At 27.8% G+C, this 22,352-nt stretch overlaps 1 protein-coding gene across 4 annotated transcripts in view; it reads right to left on the reverse strand.

Annotated features, from left to right (window-relative positions):
- LOC106681895 (cadherin-99C) overlaps positions 1–22,352 on the reverse strand; it is a 430,333-nt gene that overhangs the window by 49,852 nt on the left and 358,129 nt on the right. For 3 of the 4 annotated variants that reach the window (XM_014422456.2, XM_014422457.2, XM_014422455.2), the window contains 2 exons: positions 13,977–14,126; positions 13,684–13,902 (listed from right to left, as the gene is read on the reverse strand). In XM_014422456.2, coding sequence (XP_014277942.1) covers positions 13,684–13,902; positions 13,977–14,126 — 369 coding nt within the window. Of the gene's footprint in view, positions 1–6,971; positions 7,572–13,683; positions 13,903–13,976; positions 14,127–22,352 lie in introns of those variants that run through there. The other variant, XM_014422458.2, reaches the window with a different exon arrangement.

The raw sequence follows: 22,352 nt of genomic DNA on the forward strand, positions 1-22,352 counted from the left end.
TAAACCTAAGAGTTTTTTTTAGTACTATAATTATAAAACTTTACTATGTACCGCTGGTTAAGCAGATGTCGGTTAAACAGGGTTTTTAATTTTATTAAAATATTCAATATTATTAAACAGGAATTTAATTAATGACAACAAAGCTTCTATTTCCTTAGGTTATCATCGGTTATAAGGTTTCTAAATTAATTTTTATATATGTTCACGTAAAAAAACTTTTCTTTTTTTTTACTGCCCCAGGTGGCCCTCTCCTCCCCAACCCGTCACGTCCCTCACATTTACAGTAACAAGGTCCGTAAATTTTGATTTTTATAAACCTAATAAACCATATTAACCAATATAATAAACAAAAACGAGAACTGACAAACATGTGGCTCCTTGCAAACAGCAAGTATTTGGACGAATTTCGTAAGATTGTGATAAAGGTACCAAGAAGATAGTTGTGGTTTCCCAAAACATTTTATAATTTTAATAAAATTGACAAAGTAAATAATTTTGAAATAAAGAAATATTTGAAAAAGAGAAAATAGAAAAATCATTAAATATTTATATCTTATCAACCAAATTTAACCAATTCATTTTAAAAACTGCTATTTCAATTCCGAACGGATGAATTTTTAAAATATATTCCTTTGAGAGTCTCTGTAGTGAATGAAAGAGTTTATTTTATTGTTAAGCGTATTGAAATATCTTTGAAAAAGATTCGTTATTTTTTAAAATTACTTTTGTTGGAAAAAGAGATGTTGACCACAAACCGTGGTTTTTCAACTTCTGGACTAGACAGGGTGATAAAACCCTCAAAATAAAATTAGAGCTCAAAATAAAAAATAATTTGTTTTTTAATGACAAATAAAAAAAATAAGGACATTACATTTTTTTTTATTTCATATTTTTATCTACCACGTATCCCATAAGATATCTCTCGAAGATTGACGTTACCAGCCGTTTTATGGTAATATAACCACTGATAATTAAGTATATAGTTTTTTAACGGATCGTTTAAAAGACTGAGAAAAGCAATCTATTTTTTTTTTCCTTTTCCGATTTTTAGTTCTGTAATATAAACAGAGCGCAGAACTTATTCATAATCAAATTTATTATCAATGTTATCTAGAATATTATCCCAATAAATCTCTGATAACGCTGGTTTACTTCAAGTCGAAATAGCTTGTAATCAAGATACTGACTCACATAAATCTTTATGAATCTAATCAACTTAAGTGCACCTGATAATTTCCGATTGTGAAATTCAGCAATACCAATAATTAAAAAAAAAAAATCAGTATTTTACATATTCACAACAGACCACAGTTTAAAAATTAAATATAGGTTACAAAATATTGTATTAAACGTTATTGTATATTATAAATTATTTTCTAGATATCTTAATGACTTCTATTCATTATATTACGATCAAACTTAACGCATATATATTGCGTTTGTATGTGTACTTGTATGTTTAATTGTATTTAGTATTTATTTAGATCTTTATGTTTATCTTGTTCTTACATCATTCTGTTTTATTGTAAAATATACCTCCTCTTTAGTTTTAATGTTTAATCCTTTATTTTTTTATATTCTTAATATTCGATATCATGGTGTACGTAGTATAATATTATATATTTTATTCTTATTTACTTTCAATGTATTATTATTTTTAATCAAGTTCACTCCATACTTATTATGAATTCATTAGCTCATTATAAATAAGTTATTAACTGTAAATTCATATCAATATTATTTACTTCATTATTTTAATTTCAATTATTTTAATTTATTCATCTTTTACATTGTAATTTTCTAAATAGATAATTAAATAAAATTACAAGCAATGTCCAAATTTTCATGATTATAGTGAATTCGGATTAGTTCAATTAAAAATCAGTAAATAATAATAAATACCGTAATCGAAATATTATTTTGATCTATTTGTGCTAATAGAAATATTTAGAAATGAAAGAGAAATTGTTATCACTTGGCTGACTCACTACTTTCTCTAAAACTATCTATCCTTCTTATCAATCGTAATTTATTGAAACGTACGGATTAATTAGTTTATAGGGCATGAGTCACTAGTAATGCAAAAATAATTTTTTTAAAAATACACTAGCTTGTTTTGTATCAATGGTAAGGACCTATATCTTTTATTATTTATGTGTATGAAGCATTATTGTACTATAAATCAAAACATTATTTGATATTGTATAAACGTATAGCCATTTTTAAAAAAAATATTTTTAATGCATATCTAATATTAAATGTATACTTTAATCATAACTAGTGAAATTACGGAATCCGTTAAAGAAATTATGGAATAGTATCTTCATAGCATGAAGCAGAAACATTTAACTATTTAAAAATTGAATATCGATCACAAAATAACATTATATACAATATTAAATACCTAAGATAATTGTAAATCCGGATAGGTTTTATTAAAAATCAATAAATATTCTAACCAAAATATTATTTTTATATGTGCTAATAGAAATATTTAAAAATAAAATAGAAATTGTTAATTCTTGACTGACTCACTAGTTTTTCATATCACTAGTTATTTGATATTGTTTAAACTTATAACCATTTTTTTACAATCTATACATATCTACTATTACATATTTACATTAATAATAAATAGTGAAATTACGGGATACTCCGAGGAAATTATATATTAAATAAAAATGATAGTAATTATTTATTCTATCTATTTAATTTCATTGAAAAAAACATGTGATCGCAGCAACTAATACTTGTTGTACAGAAATAATTAATATTTTTTCTATTTCTGTTTTAAAAATTTAATGAAATTGATTGTTTGAATTAATAACTTCTGGTTGATCAATTAATATTGTCATTGTTTCATGTTTACTGGATGTTGTACTTTCTTAATTCATCGCCACATATATCTTACTTCTTCGCCTCTTTCCTGCCTGATCGGTCAAGCCTAACTTTATCGGATGACCACTATTCGACTAAAGATTCATCAAAAGAGAGTATGATGAAAACGAAAAAATTATAATCTCTAAAAAGCAGTGTTAGGCGTACGTGGTAATGAATCAAGAAAGAAAATTAAAGCAATAAGAAATCACAAGTCAAGTAAGTCCAACATCCAGTCAACATTGACAATATTGATTGTTCAATCAGAATTTATTTACTCAAACAATTAATTTTATAAAATTGTTAGAACAGAAATAGAAAAAAATAATTATATCTGTGAAACGAGTATTAGTTGCAGCAATCTATTTCATGTTTTTTTTTTCACTGAAATCAAATCGATAAAATAAATAATTATAATAATTTGTATTTTTCTTAGTGATCAACCATCGCTTGAGATAACAGTTCGAAGAAACTTGAGTTTTAGAAGTGTAGAATATAAAAATAAATATTATTTCAAAACTCTAAAAAAAAAAATTAAAGAAGCATCGCTGAAAAGGAAAGATGGTTTTTGACGACCTTCTGCAATATAAATGGACTTATGTAAATTACCACAAGCCCAGACAATGTCAAACAAAGAATAGTTGAAGAAGATGTACGTTTTAAACTTTGACAAAGCAGGAAATAAGTCATATATCTTACGTAATGCCATGTAAATTGGTGTGAAATTGGTAAAAACAACTTTATGTCAAAGAGTGAAGTAAATAAAAAGAGCTTCTGAAAAACTATTGAGAGTAAAATAAATATTTTGAAAAATAGTAACGCTTTTAAAAATCATATCACCAAATGCATATTAACACTTTAAACAATGAAATGGAAATAATTTTATACTGTTTCTTTGTCAGGAAATTTTTTAATATTTTTTTTAGGAGTTCTGTTAGAGTTTTAACAATCATCCTTGATCAGAATTATAACAATTTTAAATTTTTACAATTTAGTACATTAGTACAAAAAGTTTTGGTAAAATATTTTTGTAGTTTTTTGACAGTTCTGTGTGCATCTCTAAGAATTATAACATTTATCACTAATTAAAAAAGTGTTGAAGAAGGTAGAAAATATTTGTAAGTTGTCAAAGTTGCACAAAACGTTTTTTACCTATCTTTGAATGGTATTCTTCATGTCTTGATAGTACATAAGCCCAAGAGGAGAAAAAAGGGATTTATCTCACCACAATTATTGATTACTTTAATGAAAACTATGTATAATTAATAGTCAAAATTGATGAGTCGGCCAAGTATAGGTAGGGGGAATAAAAAATGGCGGCTGTTTCAAAGCGATAAAAAAAACTAATTTTTCATTAGGATCTCTATGTCTTAAAAAGTAGGAACAACACAAGAAAACCTAAGAGGATGTCATTTAAAGAAGAGTAAATTTGCTAAAATATGAGCCCTAATAGAGATATTTACGTTAAATAGTTTTCGAGATATAGCTTTTTAAAAAACCAAATTTCTGAAAAATCTACTTAAAGATTAGTAGTTAGTTAATTTATTTTGATAAATCTATATCCTAGGAACTATGTGACGTACAGATGTCTATTAGCACTCAAAGTAAAGCTAGTTTAATGGACTATAAAGACGTTTATGACCTTTACCTTCGTAGGAATAGTATTTTTCATGATATTTGCTAAAATAAATTGATTTATAGTTGTTCAGACAATAAGTTTGATTTATGAAAAACCTCATTTCAGAAACTACTGGACGTACAGATGTCTTCCAGCTAGTTAAATTTACTACAGAATAGTTAATTATATTTATCTTTGTAGGATTAGTAGACTTTTGGAATCATAAATGTTTTTATGTACAAAAAGTTTTTATTTTCCTAAAAAATCAAGATAACAAAATATCAAGAAAAAATCAAGATAACAAAATATTTCGTTTTATTGCAGTGTCAATTGATAAACTGTGTTAGTTTTGAATTATAATTTTGAAGTAAAAAGTGCATACGAAATTTAACACTTAATATATAAATGCGCTCACATTAAAGTGTAATCGAAAACTTGGATTTAATGTTAGACCTAAAGCATTAAATATCATAGAATAATTTCTTTATTAAAGCTTAAAATAAGAATCGGTAAATAAATGTTATCTTGAATTTTTTAAATTTAGGATTATTGTACAAGTATTTTTAAATAAATTAATTTAAAAAAATGATAAAAATATCTAAATCACTAACCGAAAAAATATTTCTAGGCCATGAAAAACGAAAAATAAAAATTGTAAGAAATAAATGTATTTATATTAACATGTAACATTCACGTGAGTTTATACATATAACAATTAATTTATTATTGAAATGTTTTCATTCCTGATTTAATAAATAAGCATCTTGATTTCCTTATATAATCATTATATTTTGATGATTCTCATTAAGATAAATAAAAAAGTGAGAAGAAACCTTATAAATTATTAAAATTATATTATAATAACTTCAACGTCAGAAGGAAAAGCAGAAGTATTAAATATTCAAGTGTTATTCAATTTTCACATTAGCTATTGCGAAATGTTTGCTTTTCAATGCAAAGCAGGCCTTTAAGCAGCCCTTCGGCCGTAATTTGGGTCATTTTTTTTTTTACAACATAATGAGGCAAACAAATAATTTTTCTTTAAAAAAATTAAGTGATTTCACACCACCTTCACGGTTCGGTGAGTTTCATTGACAAGTAATTTTAATGTCAAGAATAATCTACTGTTATTGTTGATAAGTGCTCTGATAAGATTTTTCGAAGGTGTGTCACAAATGAAATCTGTCATCGAAAAAAATAAATGACATAATAATTATGAAATATTTGAAATTATAGTATTAAGAAAGGATTTTTCGATATATCAACAATCTGTGAAATTAGATCCAATAAACGAACATAACTAACGACACTTTACACAATTATAATATTTAATTTGACGATAATTAAATAATATAATAGGTATCTGACAAAATAGATGGTGCGAAATTTACTCTAGGTTAAACTAAGTTCATAAAAAATCACATAATTTCATAATCACCCCAAAATAGAAAAAAAGTCAGATACTAACTACGAACAACAATTTTCATATCTAGCTGCCTAATGATAGATCTAGAAAGGCGGCGAAACTAGTATAAATCAAAGAATGGACGAAATAAGTTAAGTGTTTTTAAATCAGTTAATGATATTGAAATCGACATGGCTCTTCACACAAAAACATTTATTTTTCAAAGATGATTAAAGGAACTATCTGGAGAGAGAGGTAAATATAGTGTAAGCCAGAATTTGAAATTGTTCATTTTTTAATGTTGCCCAGATATTTCATCTGCTAATTGTATTTCCAAATTATACGAGGAAAAAATAATCATATTTAGAGCTATATCGAACGAAAATCAATCTGAATAAAAAAAACATTAAATATTTATTTAATGATAATTGGCTTTGATAGAATAAAAACGTAAATGTATTCATTGTTGATTCAGATGTAATACAGGAGCAATATCTTATTTAAATTAATTTTTAATATTTTATATTTAATAAATTTATTTTTAATATTTTTTTTTATCCTAAACAACGCAGGAGTAATATATTTAGTAATAAAATATCGTAGTCTGAATTATATGTTTTATCTTTCTCCCAATTGAAAAATTAAAACCTGAAATGTTCTGGTTTCAATTCAACGTAAAACAGTAGGATTCTTTTATATATATTTTTTTCTTCGATCTGTTTTTATTGCATTTATATGCAAAATATAAGGAAGTTAAATCAAATAGCAAGCCTTATAATGTTCTCTTAATTTTTTTTTCGTACCACTTAAGACATTTCCCGGACCCACCACTAGAGATGAGTTAAAATAGTCTCAGTTCTTCTGAAAGAAGTTGTTCTAACGCAGAAGAATGAACTAACAAAAGGAAAAAAATGTAGTATACCTAGTTAATGGCCTATAAAATCCGAAGGTAGAATGTTATCTTTAAGAAAAGACGTGATTTTTATGAATTGTAAAATATTGAAGAGTAATATTATGAACTGCGAATAGAGAGAAATAATTAGTTATGCACTGAAAATATCTATGACTCACCGATTTGAGGAAGGTGGCATCACTAGTTGGTGTATAACCTCTACCTTGATCGACTCTGTACATGTTCGACGGTGGAGGAAAATAGGCGTTGTTGCTAGGTCTTTTTGTGGTATTAGAATCATATCTAACGGTACTTTCTTCCGATTTCTTCTCATCTAAAGGATAATCCGATATAGTCAGTTTTATTCTCTTGTTAACTCTTGGAGCCGGGGAAGTCGGAATCGGGGAGGTGGAGGTCGGATTTGTTTCAGTAGAATCAGAGGTAGAAGTCTCCGGTTGATGGTCAGCTAGGCCTGGTTCGAGATGGTGCAGCAGACCCTCCAGGGCCTGGTTCAGGTGTCCCGGGACACCCTGATGTCCTGATTCCGGGTAATAGTCGAACTCCTGAGGGGTGACTTGCATCGGAGGTGTTGTCTTGTCCTTCTTGACGGCATCTCGAGGAGTCGTCCCTTCGGTTTCGAGGTCTGGAAGGATGAGACCTAAACTGTATTGCTGATCCCCCTGAGCGACAACAAACACCCAGAGGAGCGAGAAGACGCAGAACTCAGAGGATACCATGCCACTACTGTCGCGGCACAGAGCAGCCCCACTACTGGCGCGGGTCGGACCCAGTCAGCTGCGCCCGAGGTCACGCAACTAGTCTCGCTGTGGCACGTCTCTTTGCTGTTTGTTGTTTCCACTGCCAGAAGGTCGTCTGATGTTTCAAACATGTACCGTAGAGATGTGATGACCAAATAGGGATTCCATCATTTTCGTGGAAAATTTAAGACTGAAACGTGCTGTATTTGCTAACATTTTCACGTTACAATTTCTAATTGGCATGCTTTCTTAATTGTTTTGTAGAAATTTATAGATAAATATCAGTTGTAAAAACATCAACAATAAGTAGTCGTTTCAAATGAATAAAGTGATATTGGTAAAGATAGATTTTTATTATTGTATGATATGGGCAGAAATTTAATAATTACTTATGATAATTTTTTTTTTATACTTTACAATTTACTTATTATACTAAAGAATAGGACAGATATTTGGCTATAAATCCGAATTAAATGAATATCAAAAGTGAACCAAAAATAAAATAATAAATGTAATTATTCTCTTGATTTTAGTTGAAATAAACAGTAGAAAAAATTACCATACCTTCATGTCAATATTTTTATGTAAAAATGCCACATTACTTTTTTGTCAGATCAGTTTTATGGGCTATAAATAGCGTCAAAAATATTTTTTTTAACTAAAAAATAACAGAGAAAATCTTAAAACAAAGCTCTGAACTTTAACTTGTTTTTTTAATTTTGGCAGGTTTCCTAGGTCCTATATAAATATTCTTTTTTCACATTCTAAGAAGGGTTTTTTGCCAAAACCCATATATAGCCAGATATGTATTCAAACTATCGATTGTTAGTCATATATCGATTTTTAATATATTTAGGAGATTTATAAGTCTAACAATGCGATGGTACCGTCCATGCCCTTGTGTTAAGAATCAGGAAGCTAGGATTTCCGGATCTGGGAAGTGGTTTAAAATTATTGTTGGTAATCATATAAAGTCTCATGATTTATTATTATTAAATAATTTATATTATAAAAAATAAATAAAATAAAATAATAAAAAAATATACCTCTAGTGTGTTCCAAAAATATTAAGCTATGAGTGAGTCCAACCAAATCAATAATGATTTATCAAAATTCAAAATGATAGATGCATATAAATTTATCTAACATGGTTATTGATTGATTTATTTATTTTATTTTTTTATAGAAAATAAGCTAAACTAATATAACAATACACGTTAAATATGATACAGATACTACCTATTTAATGATGACATTATTATGATATTTCTTATTTATGTGTGTTTCTATTATTATTTAATTTTTAACGTTTTAATTAGAAGAAAAATTTCCACTTTAATTTATAAATAAATAGTATTTATGTATTGGCATTTCGTATAAAAATCATAACGAAGTGTAGAACTATTATTACAGATATTATTATTATTACTGATATAATAACTATTATTACTGATGTTATTATGATATTGTTTAATAATTATATTGATATTATTTAACACAATGATGTATCATGATAGTTGATTGATTCATTTATTTATTTTAATAGAAAATAAGCCAAAGTAATGTAACAAAAGCAAAACAAAAAACTAGTGATTACAATTTTTTTTTTCATATCTCTTGCTAAGAATATTTTGTTAGTAATTAAATGTATACATACAAATATAAACATTTATTTCAACGCTATCTCCTTCATCTGTAGTGAAACAAAATTTTAAGGAGTTTCTGAGGTGTTTTTTAACTGTTGTAGTGTTTATTGAGTTTTATAATGTGGTAGTGCACACATGGAAATGTCTTTTATTAACTAATATACGTAATCTAATTACGTGTACTGGCACGACACTTCATCGTTTATTCCGATTTTTTGACATGATATATTTCCGTAAACTGTAGTTGGAAATGTAGTAATAATAAGTATGGAACAGTGAAATAAAAATAAACGGACGCTACGAAAAGATATATCAATATCATTATTTAAATAAAACCTTGAAAATAGTTATGTTTTTTTTATTTCTATGGAATAAAATTATTGTAAGTTATATCATTAATCCCTGCTTAGAATCAGTTGTGGGATCTGTCATATTCTCGTTAAAAGAGCTACAGTTCTATACTTTGTGATTATTTTTATAAAAAATGCAAATACATACGTACTATTTATTTATATATTAAAGTTTAAATTTACATTGTAATGAAAACGTTAAACCAATACAAACTAATAGAAAAATACATAAAGAGGAAAACCTAGACGATTGCATAATGGTAAAAAAAAAGAAGAAAGTCTTTCTCTTATTTGAAATAAATTTCATTATAATGTTGTTCTAAATAGTTTAGTAAAAAATGTAAAAAAAAAAAAAACTGTCCGCCCGGTACTATTGGAAATTAATGTTTATGTATACATAACTTTAAAATAGAAATTTTGTGTTAAATGAGAATTTATATTAAAATCGTATGTTTAACAACTAATTGAAATTTGATTTTAATGTTAGAAATAATTTAGTTTTTGTATTTAAATTAATAATAGAATAAAATCAAAATCATTTTTGTATGAGCAGTTCTGCTGAATTTTCAGGGTTTTTTTTTAAAGGTGCATTAGCAATATTAATCTAATATATCACTTCTTTCCATCAAAGAAACAAATGTATATTCTTTAAATGTTAGGTTTAAAGGAAAGAAAACAGAATAGCATGACATTGAAGTTAATACTAAATGAATGGGAAAAACATTATTAAAATGAAAAAGTTATTTTTAATTTTCTTTCGTTCTTAATATTAATTTAAAATGACCTGTAATCATATCGAAAGTTCTTTGTTATGTTTAGTGAAAAGTTCTCAGTGCGGTGAAATACCTCGTAAATCTTAAGGGAAAAAATGGAATTGAAAATACGGTAATTGGAAGATAATAAAAGACCGCAAAAAGTTATAAAATATAAATGTCTAATAATTGAGTTTATGTTGTTTTTAAAAATAACCATCATTATTCAGAGGATGCACTGCAGGATGCGCAATCGCAGTTCCTTCCTAGAATGCATTACTAATAGTTACACATTCTACGTAGTATCGCACTTCCGAAATAGGAAACTAAGATTAGAAATAAGTTGTCTAATAATCACTGACAAGAATAGTATTGATGTCATAGTAGTGTGAAACAGTCGAAAAAGGAAATTACAAAAAGGGTAATTTAACTTTAACCAAGTGGAGGCTCTGGGTACATAAAGATATTAGTACAAGAGCCGGGAAGAAAAAAAAAACAGTTATCTCACCCCAATTTTTTATTACTTTAATGAAAACTATGTATAATTACTTGTCAAAACTGATGAGTCTGCCAAGTATAGGTAGGGGGAATAAAAAATGGCGGCTGTTTCAAAACCTTAAAAAACATTAATTTTTCATTCATCTTAAAAACTACCAACACTAGAATATTTAAAAGAACATTATTTAAAGAAGAGTAGGTTAGCTTAAATATGACCCATAATAGAGCTATTTACGTCCAATAGTTTTCGAGATATAGCCTTTTAAAAAACAACATTTGATAAAAATGTACTAAAATATCAGTAGTTAGTGAATCTATTTGTTTCAGAAATCTATATCTCAGGAACCATATGACATAAAGATGTCTATTAGCACTCAAATTAAAGCTAGTTTAATGGACTATAAGGAAGTTTATGACCTTTACTTTCGTAGGAATAATAGTTTTCATGATATTTGTTAAAATAAATTGATTTATATTACTTCGGTCAATCAGTTTGATTTATGAAAAACTTTATTTCAGAAACCATTGGACGTACAGATGTCTGCTAGCACCCAAATTATAGGCTAGCTAAATTTACTATAAAATGTTTATAACTTTTATCTATGTCGGAGTACTAGTTTTTATGATATTTGACAAAATAAATTCACAAAATGTTAATTTCTAGTTGTTCGTATATGTTGGATTTTTGAACTAATGTTGGAAACTATTGAACGTAAATAGCTCTATTAGGGCCTATATTTTAGCAAATTTACATTACTTTAAATGATGCTCTCTTAGATTTTCTATTGTTGTTGGCAGTTGTAAAGATATAGAGCTCCGAATAAAAAATTTATTATTTTTAATGTTTTGAAACAGCCGCCATTTTTTATTCCCCCTACCTATTTTGGCTATTAATTATACCTAGTTTTCAATTAAGTAATAAAATAATTGGGGTAAAATAACTGCCTTTATTCTCTTGGGCTCTTGTACTATATGGGAGGCCCTATAGATTAGATATGGGGCCCTTGAAATTATTTTCAGAATTTTTATTAATAACACGCGGGTTAAAATCGTTAATTTATTATTTTTTTGTTTAAATTGGTTCTTTTTCTTTTCAAAAATTTACATCCTTTTTTCTCTTCTTTATTCATTATGAATATTCATCCGAACAACATTTCGGATAATAAAAAAAATATGCATAAAAAAAATACTATTTTAATGACAAAAATATTGGGAAAAAGCACTTATGAAAATGTTAACACTATTATTAGACCAAGGAATGACAAATTTCATCAAGTTGCGACACTCTTTATGAAGTGAGAAAAAAGTTCGGAAGTTGTCCTGACCGGTGTCATTTTTACACCATGGACACCTCTACTCCCGTGATCCTTATGTTAAAACGAAACAAGAAAGAACTATTAGACAATAGCTAATAAAAAATTGAGTAAGATTGATTCAATAAACCTTGCGCAGTTTATCACCAATGTCGATAGAAACTAATGTGATTTAATAAATTCTTCTTAAAAGTAATTCATCATTTTACTCATCAAAAATCAAGAAAAGTATTCGTGGTAAATACTTAATTTTTGTTTTTGACTTTTGCTATTCAATAATAATCCTACAATCCTACAACGTAAATTCCATTTTTTTTTTTTTTTTTTTTTTTTTTTTTTTTTACTGTATTCTTTTTGTTTCAGGAATTTATACCTTTTTTTTACTTTTTTATTTATTATGTCATCGGGCTCTTCTGCTTTTTATCAAATTCTTAATATTAATTTTTGGACATATGTCATCTTAATTAAAACCATTTTTTCATACATTCCAAACTTAATACAAGTCCTATTTAATAATCCTTATTTTTATTTTTCGTTAGTGCTTTTTCCCAATATTTTTGTCTTCAAAATAGTACTTTTTTTCTTATGCCTATCTCATCAAAAAAGAAAAAATAAGGATTAAAAAATAGAACTTAAATTCAGAAAGGAAAATATATAAAAAAATTAGTTCAATTAAGATGACATAAATCCACAAATTAATAGTATGAACTTAATAATGGGAAGAAGAGTCAGAAACATTTTTTTGGTTGAAATAATGAATAATGAAGTTAACATAGGGAATAAATTCCTGAAACTATAAACATAAATTTTTAAAAAAATCCTAGGTAAAAATATAGGTTGTAGGATTACAACTAAATATTTATATTATTATTATATATTTATATTATATTATAATTATAGTAATTTATTTAATATTCCCACAATAGTAAACAACAGGAATTAAGTATTTACCACGAATAAGGTAATAACATTTCTTGATTTTTTATGATCAAAATGACAAATTACTTCTTAGAAGAATTTCTTGAATTACATTAGTTTCTATCAACATCAGTGATAAACTGCTCAATGTTTATTGATCAATCATAATCAATATTTCAATAGTTATTGACTAATAGTTCATTTTTGATTCGTTTCAATATATGGATCAGGGGAGTAGAGGAGTCAACTGGGCAAAAATGGGTCAGGACTATTGAAAGTTTTTATGTATTTCTCACCTTATGAAGACTGTCACAACTCCTAAAAGGTATTTTTTTTTAAACATGGTGAAATTTGTAACTCCTTGGTCTAATAGTAGTGTTAACAGTGATAGGAGTTAAGGAGCTGCATGGATATGGCTCAGTGGGCTTTTAGTATAAAGAGGGCGCTGGTAACAGAGCATTAAACAAGATAATCGAGCAGTTCTTAACCAATTGTTAGGAAACATTTCATAGAATTTGTAAGAAAAAAAAGCAATATAGTTGCAAATTATCTCAACAATCCTAATCCAGGTGAATTTATTAATAGAAAAGAATAGAAATCAAAGGACTCAAAATAAAGATAAGAATCAGATATTTTATTTGGGAAAATTAACTCACCTTGACAATTATCTCGAACTTCTTGGTGAGGCTGGAGTCCGCAGGCCTAATCTGACGGACCGTTCCCGTGCTAGGGTTGATCTCGAAGTAGTCCCTAAAGGAGGCAGGGCTGCCGGAGAGGAAGGAGTAGACGATTGGAGTGGCGAGCGTGTCCATGTCCACCGCTTGAATCTTCTCGGGGCTGATGGTGAGCACTCCGGCCAGCACTCCACTCGACACCTGGACAGGTAACAATATGTAGCCAACGATAGAGAATGTGGTACAGCTAGTGCTGTAGCTAGGACACATCTTACCGTGGTGTAGTACTCCGGAGTGACGCAGGAGCCGTCGTGGAGGGTGCAGCCCTGGTAGATGAAGGAGGGGTTCTGGTCATCATCATCCTTTATGTCCACAGTGAGGGTAGTAGTAGCCGACAGCCTGGAGCTCTGGTTACGGGCTCGGTCCTGGAAGGAATTATGACATTGTTCATTAAATATATTTAAAAGAATATTTTGTTTTGCTTAATGGCTTTATAGGCTTGACAGGCCCTTGCCGATTTAAGCTTTCAATCGATATCTTGAAGTTAATTAAGTTTCTACTAGTGTAGATGTCACGCCTTGCCTTTTCGAGCCTGAGTGATCAGAGACGTTTGGCTCTACTAGGCATTTCGTTACTTCAAGTACTGGTCATACAAGTTAATGAACAACTCACGTTCAGTATATCTCATTCCTTGATCCAGAGGGATAGCCTCGCATTCTTATAAAACAGAGGTCCTCAATGTTTTTGCTAGAGGGTATAGTCACAGTTTGTCTCTCAGGTGGCAAGTACTCTAATTTTTATGTTGATTAAAATAAGTTTTGATAAAACAATTAATAACTAATAAACAGGCCTAAAGTGACAGTAGGGCAACGACAGTTAATGTTACCTTGGTGGTAACTGTCATAAAATTTACACCATGGTAGTTCCCGTGACAGATGCTGTCGTGGCTGTAAATTATCACCATTAAAACGGACTTACGTTACAGTAACTGAACTGCCGTAACATTTACTACTGTGACAAAACTGTTATGACACTAGCCTCAATGTCACAAAATGTACTGAAAGCCGCGACATATAATGTCAGCTATCACACAGTATTTAGTGCGATAGTATAGCCAAAACAGTAAAGAAGCTTTAACTTGGATTGTCATACTCAATAACACTTTACTAATTGCTTTACTCCCAATACGTGTGCTATCAACTAACACGCTGGGCCTAGTGCGCCAGTACTGCTATGACGACAACTACCATACAGTTTACACATACGATTACAATATGACCTAAACTTATTCATTTATCCAAAAAAATAAACATTAAGCTAAAATTTATTCAAAGACTTAAGTTCACAACTGGTAGTAATTAAAAAAAATTATTCAGTTACTGCTATTGTGAAATTTATTGAAATTAATGAATAACAGTTCGGGACATAGCTCTTATAGTTATTTTAGGAGAGTGTCTCATTCCCCTAAAATTACATTGTGAATCATTGGAGGTATATTTTCCTACTAAAAAATCAAGACCTTCAACGTTCGAAGCCCAATCGATCTTGACTTTTTTTTCAATTTCTTTAACAGTTTTTACTTGGCAGGTATCGTTGACCGCGGTCTTAAAAATAGTAGAATTTTTGTCTTTTTTGGTCATTGCAGCAATACATTAAGAAGGAAAATCAAATACAGAGTCGTATAAAGATTTTTGTTTTGCGTACTTCTGAATCGTGTATCTGCCTCTGGTATATCTAACATTATAAAAATAATTTAATAATGAAAATTGTGAAATAGAAAAGTAAATTAAAACAATATTCAGAAATTTTTAATATTAGCTCAGTCGTATTATTATTATTATATAATCGTTTATTTACACAAGGGAGGTTCAAGGTGAGGTACTTAATTTCTTTAGTGAGACGAAATAGTCCTGATGAAATATTTTTTTCAGTTTCATACCTATTTTGGTGTTTGGTGTTTTTTAAATAATAAATAAGACAGGTCTTGACAGAAATAATCTCAAAGCGATTGAATAACGGCTTTAAGATTAAAGTGGATGATATATATTTTTTGAATTGATATATCAGTCTATTATACCAATAATTATTTATGTCCGTAATAGTTTTGCTATAAGGAAGATAAAGTATCTAGAGTTCAAGGTAAAGTAAGTCTCTCTAATTGCAGGTTTTTGCGTCAATTGCGAGGAAAAACCACAAATAATCTACATATAACACGAAATCCGGTTCTTAAAATATTCTAAAAACCAGAAACGTTCATAAAATATCAATTAATCTCGAAGACGTTGAAGTGGAAAACAAGTAAAGAACGGAGGATTAAAATTATTTCTAGAGAGGGCGGGAAATGTAGTATAAGTCATCAACTTGATGAAAAATATTCAGAGTTTTGTTGTAAATCTTTATATCATGTTGAAATTGACATTGTTTGGCCCTAAAAACCTTTGTTTTCAAGAATGGATTGTGGGAATTAACTAGGGAGGACAGTAAAAGTAATTAATATTAGAATTACAAAATTTACAACAGCGTATAATACATTTAATATATTCCGGCCATTTTCTGTCTTAGACTGTCTTCTATTGCGTCTCTAGATTTTATCTAAATCAGTTAAAAATAATATCATATCATCAGATCGTAGATTATCTGTGTGTAATTAATCAAAGGAAAATCCAGGAAGTTTCGTTTCACGTTACAGGGATTCATCAGTGCTTAGAAAGTAACATTAACAGCTAAAATTAAGTAACAGATTAAGACAGTAAGATAACAAGAAATAAAAATAAACAATTGTGCGGCCGAAAATTATGTAAAATATGAGAAAATTTATATAAAATTGAAGAACGTAAATTAAATAAAATACGATAAGATTAGTGAAAAATATAAATAAACAAGAAATTAAAAAAAGTATTAGACATGATGGAAAAAGGAATAATAGTAAATAAAAAAATAAATAAATAGATGATACAGTACCCACCAAAAGAAGAGTAATAAGAATGAAATAAAGGTCATTTATTCTATTTGTATTTACTATATTTTATATTTCACTTTCATAATGGAAATAATAACGAATAAAAAGTAGATAAAAGATAAATAGAATAAACACTAAAAGAATAAATGACCTTCATTTTATTCTTATTCCCCTTATTTATGGCGTTTTAGTTGATACTGTATCTTTTATATTTCCCTTTTATCTATTTCAAGTTTGTTATTATTTCCCTTTTCATTATATGTCTAATACTCTTCTGTATTTCTTATTTATTAGTACTTGTCACAGTACATCTTATTTTATTGTGTTATATTTTAATTTACTTGGTTCATTTTTATATAAATTTTCAAATAGTTTATATCATTTTTAACCACACTGTAGTTAATTTTTATCTCATAGTATTTATTCTCTTACTCTTTGACTTAGGTTTAGTTTTTTATATCTTTTTAAGTTCTGATGAAGCCCTGCGACGTGTAGTAAAACGCTGCTTAACAATAAATATTTTATTATTTGATATATTTTATCATTTATTATTTGAGCTGTTTTGACCCAACCTGGACGATCTTAATTTAACTAAAATCATATAATTTACTTTTAAAATAATGGTATAATATAATGCACTGGTCTACGACCATAACTTAGATTGTATAATTTTTCTTTGGTATGTTGAAACTGTAATCATTTTCTTCCATCACGTATAATTCTTTTACAAATTCATGATAAGTAATGCCAGTTTTTAGTCTGAAAATCAATAAAATCTTTCATACCTTTCAGGGTGCTCAACCGAAATACTTAAAATGTTTATTATATTAAAAGGATGCTAAAATATACCGTGCTAATCAGACTCTGCAAAATCAATTTGATTTTGACATATAAGGCAATGTACTTATAATTGTTTAAATCTATACGAAAGGCTTTTTACTTCCTTGAAAAAAAAAATATTCTAGTTATCATCAGAATGAGAGAAAACATTAATCTAATGGTGAAAAACTATTCGGTATTGGATAAAAGTATACCCGAGTGATAATGACTTCAATCACTCTCAATCAAAATCACTCTCTCCGGCAAGTGAGAAAGATTTCTAAAAAAACTGTACATTATTGTAATCAGACTGAAAAAAATGGATCATCCTAACAGTACTAGAACATTTATATTTCGAAATATCCCGAATTTTCCAAAAATCCTTTCGTGATAAAAAATAACGGGTTTCTTTCCTGGTTAGCACATCAAAAACATAAAGATCGACTAAAATTATCAAATAAAATTTCAAAATTAGACCTTTGGAATTAAACAAGATAATTTGTTCATATTAGTTGCTAACTTCCAGATGGAATCTCACACAGGTTCTTTTCCTTTAATTATTAAATAATTATTTAAATAAATTAAAAAATGAAAAATCTTCCGATGAAATTTTTGTTCTAAATACAATATTATGGGTTCATCGTCTCAATCATACTTAAAATAAAAAAAACAATTCCATGATATAACAACTTTTCTACTTAATCCACATTTAATATAAAATAACATTATGTTGTCAACCTTGATAGAATACACATAACTTTTTTAAAATAGGGAGAAACTTCTTAAAACTTATTGTTACATAATCTTTCTCTTCAGAAAAATGATGTAACAATGTAATTTCATAAATGAAAGTATATGTAAAAAAAAAATTTTTTATCATTATTTATCTATTTTTTAATATTTTTCTAACCACTAGTATGCTCGATCATGAGGTGGTGCCCCCGAAACGATGTATTTAGATAATGCGAATATTTTTTTAAAAATAATATAAAAATTTCATTGGAATTTTTTTTTACTTCAATTCATTAAAATATTTACACCGTATAAATATATAATTACTATGAGGTAGAACAATGAATTTTTTTTTGCACAAAATACTATTTATCGTATATTATCATGTACATATCTTCTTACTTATATAATATTATATTTTATCTTTCACTGTTATCAATCTACTACTGTCTAATCCCATGGTTATCGATCAACTATTTTTTTATTATTCAATTTATTGTTTTATATATTTCCAAATATATCAGTTTATTATTTCTTTTCAATTTTATGTTTCTCTGAATGATGGCAGTTATCTTTTTTGTTTTATAACCCTTATGAAGACCTAAAACTCACCTCGAAACGTCGATATGAATAAATAATTTTTTGTTTCTTTTTTTTTACCACACCCCGCTCTCCATCTTAAAATGTTTACAACCCTTCCAGTCTTTGAACCTTTATAATTATAATGCCAACGGTATAAGGATTTGTTCGATTTATTTTGTAAATCAAACAGTATAACTTGTCACCAATGAGATTGTCGTGTAAAAAACAAGGTCATACCTTGTAAATTTCTTAAGACCTCGTAAAAAAATAAATAAAAAAACCCAAAAATATTGATGAATCGATTCCTTAATATTATAAATATATAGAACTACACTATTGGCATATTGGTATATACTGAAGTTTCAGTTTCTAAGTACCGCCCTGCGATCACGCGTGAAATATATTCGAATAGAGATTATTATTATCGGCAGAGTTGCAATTGCTCAATGCCGTAATGAGGCTACGTGCTGAATAACCAAACACTTTATCAAGGATCATTAATTTCAGCAAACTCATAATTATAGGTGAGTGTTTGTTTGTCCGCGATCTGTTCGGGTAATTTTGAGATGAATTTCTTCGTTCACTGAGATTATTAATTACTAGAAGAGAATACGAAATAAATATATGTGTATTTTTCTTTATATAATCACAAATAGATAACATATGAAAGTGAATAAATAAATCTAAAGGAAATTATTCATAATGAATTAGGAAAAAGAAAACCGCAAGTACCACCCATAAATTCCTCCATTAAAAAATGCAAAGATAGAATGGAAAATAAAATAACGAATAGTAAAGCAATTATTAAGAATTATTATGGATTAAATTATATAAAAGGTTTATTGGATGATATCCAGAGGTCATTTATAGATTATGATGAGGAAGAATACTCATTATGTTATAGACCTAACAATAAAATTAAAATTGAAATAAAAAGTCAATCGGGATTAATATATAAAATTCCATGTTTAAATTGTCCAGCAATCTATATAGGTGAGACTCAGAAAATCTTGGGGGATAGAATATATCAACACAAAAATGATACAAGAAATAAAGAAAAGGATCCAAATAAAACAGCACTTGTACAGCATACAGCCAAAAATCAACATAATTTTGATTTTGAAAACACCATAATTTTACATAAAGAAAACAATTTGTACAAAAGAAAAATCCTTGAGTCAATTTATATATCAGAGAACATCAATTACACAGTTAATTTTAAAACAGATACTAGGAATTTAAACCAACATTATGCAAAGATTTTAAGCAAAATAAATTTATAGAAATAAATGGAGAAAATTGTTACTATTTACAATTAAATGTAATGTGAAAATTTGAGAATTAGAATAAATACCAAATTGAGACAAAAATGCAATTTAAATTAATTTTAAAACAAGGCTGACCTGTGTGAGTGGGAGGTTATAAATGTTTTTTGTATATGGTAGTGAATTTGTGTGGATAATCTTATATAAGAAGAATTAAATACTTATGATTTTAAATTTTAAAAAATAGGTAACTAAACTTAAGCTTAGGTAAGCTTATTAATAATAAATATGACTCTCTAATAATTGACTTTTTAAATAGGCCTTTAACTTATAATTAATGAATGACCTGGGCAGAATAGCCTGCAAAAGAAATTTTAAATTAATGTGAGGAAGAGATTGTATTGAAGATGGCTAGAATGGCCGAAACGTTGGACTGGTGAATAATAAAAAGTGTTGAGACAAAAAAGGATACAGGTTTTAATTTATTTAATAAATAATTACATTGTCTCAAAAAATTGAAATAATATAATTAAAATGAATTTCTTCGTTCACTTCTGTAACATATGAAAGTGAATAAATAAATCTAAACGGAAATTATTCATAATGAATTAGGAAAAAGAAAACCGCAAGTACAGTAATTTCCTCTATGGTAAATTTTGTTTTTGGCAAATTTCATACACAGAACATTTTTTAATGATGTATCAAAAAGGCGAATAAAAGCTATTTACTATAATGTGGACTATAAATTTTTGCAAAATGTAACCCAGATGGGACGTTATACATATGTTTCTTATATAATATATTTTCAATTATTGTTTGATAGAGGTAAACTATAATGAAAACACAAATTATTTTGATCCAATGCTCTCAACATTTTTTATTTTCTCACCAACGTTTCGATACTTTAGCCATCCAAAAATTTTCATATTATTAACATATAATTCAACTTAACATAACACACTAATATTTCTTCTAACATACCTTATAATTGATTTGTTAAGTTATAAGTAATTAGCCTTATAAATTAAGCGCTATAAATAAGTGATAACATAGTCCTAGCCTGTTGAAGGTAGGTTTTATTGATTACAATGATAGTTAAATTTTGTAAAGAAGAAAAACATTATAGAATTAATATGAATGCATTTTTTTCTTCGTTCGACTAGGTCTACAGACCTTGTAGACTTTTTGCCACCCGAACCAGGCTTCTCCACGCCTGTAAATCTTGGGCTACTGCTTTCCAGTTTTCTGCATGCATTTCTTTCGGATCTTTGTCGATTCTGTCTATCCTTCTGGTTTTTGGCCTCCCATGTGGACTCTTGCCAACTATACTATGCATGGATTCTTGGATAGAGGCATCCTGATGGATTGCTTCGAGCCAAATGTCCTTCCCATCTTGCCTCATATTAATGCATTGAAAGTATATACCTTTTTATGTAGATAGGTATTTTATAAAAAAAATTAAAGGAAACTGTTCGGTTTTAATTTGATAAATATTTTTGCTTCAAAGATTGTTGACTTAGGCAATTAGCTTGCATTGTAATACACTATTTTAGTGAAATGACAAATCACTTATAAGCTATGTCAGACGAAATATGAGTGTTTTATGTATGTACTGAATTATATGTTAATAATTTGAAAATTTTTAGTTTGTCTCCTTCGTAATGGCTTAAGGGCCGAAGTGTCGGACAGGTAATAAGTTTTTTTAAGAAACTAGGATAAAAAGAAAATTCTGTTTTAAATATTTTGTATAACAAATGTTTTTATTGTTATATGTATTAACATTTTTTCTAAATTTCAAATTTGGACTTTGATTCTTGTTTCTGTGAGCCAAATAAACTGTTAATTATAAAAAAAAAAAATGAAAATAACTTGGGAGTTTCTGAAAAGCAATGCAGGTCTAGGATATTTTTATATCTGAAAATAATCATAATTTAGATTTTGTAATTATTGGTAAAAAAAACCATTGCGGAATTTAGGTAGAATGAAAAAAAAATTTTCATAGTGAACACAGTAATGATTGTAAAGTTACTATTCAAACATCTTAGCAAATGATCAAATACTAAAATACTTCAAATACGACTAAGAAATATTTTCTTTAAATGAAAACTTATATTATATATTATGTTAAAATAACTACTATATAGAATAACATCATGTCTGAATTTTACTCATAGACATATTTTTTCGCATTGAAATAGACATACATCTACAATGCTGTACTCAGATCCACTTACTTTCCTGACCCATGGAAATTATCCATAATCAAAATGATTCCCAAACCTCAAAAGCCGCCT

This window comes from Halyomorpha halys, unplaced genomic scaffold (assembly GCF_000696795.3).
Source record: "Halyomorpha halys isolate HHAL.00 unplaced genomic scaffold, Hhal_1.1 Scaffold373.1, whole genome shotgun sequence".
Lineage (NCBI taxonomy): Eukaryota > Metazoa > Arthropoda > Insecta > Hemiptera > Pentatomidae > Halyomorpha > Halyomorpha halys.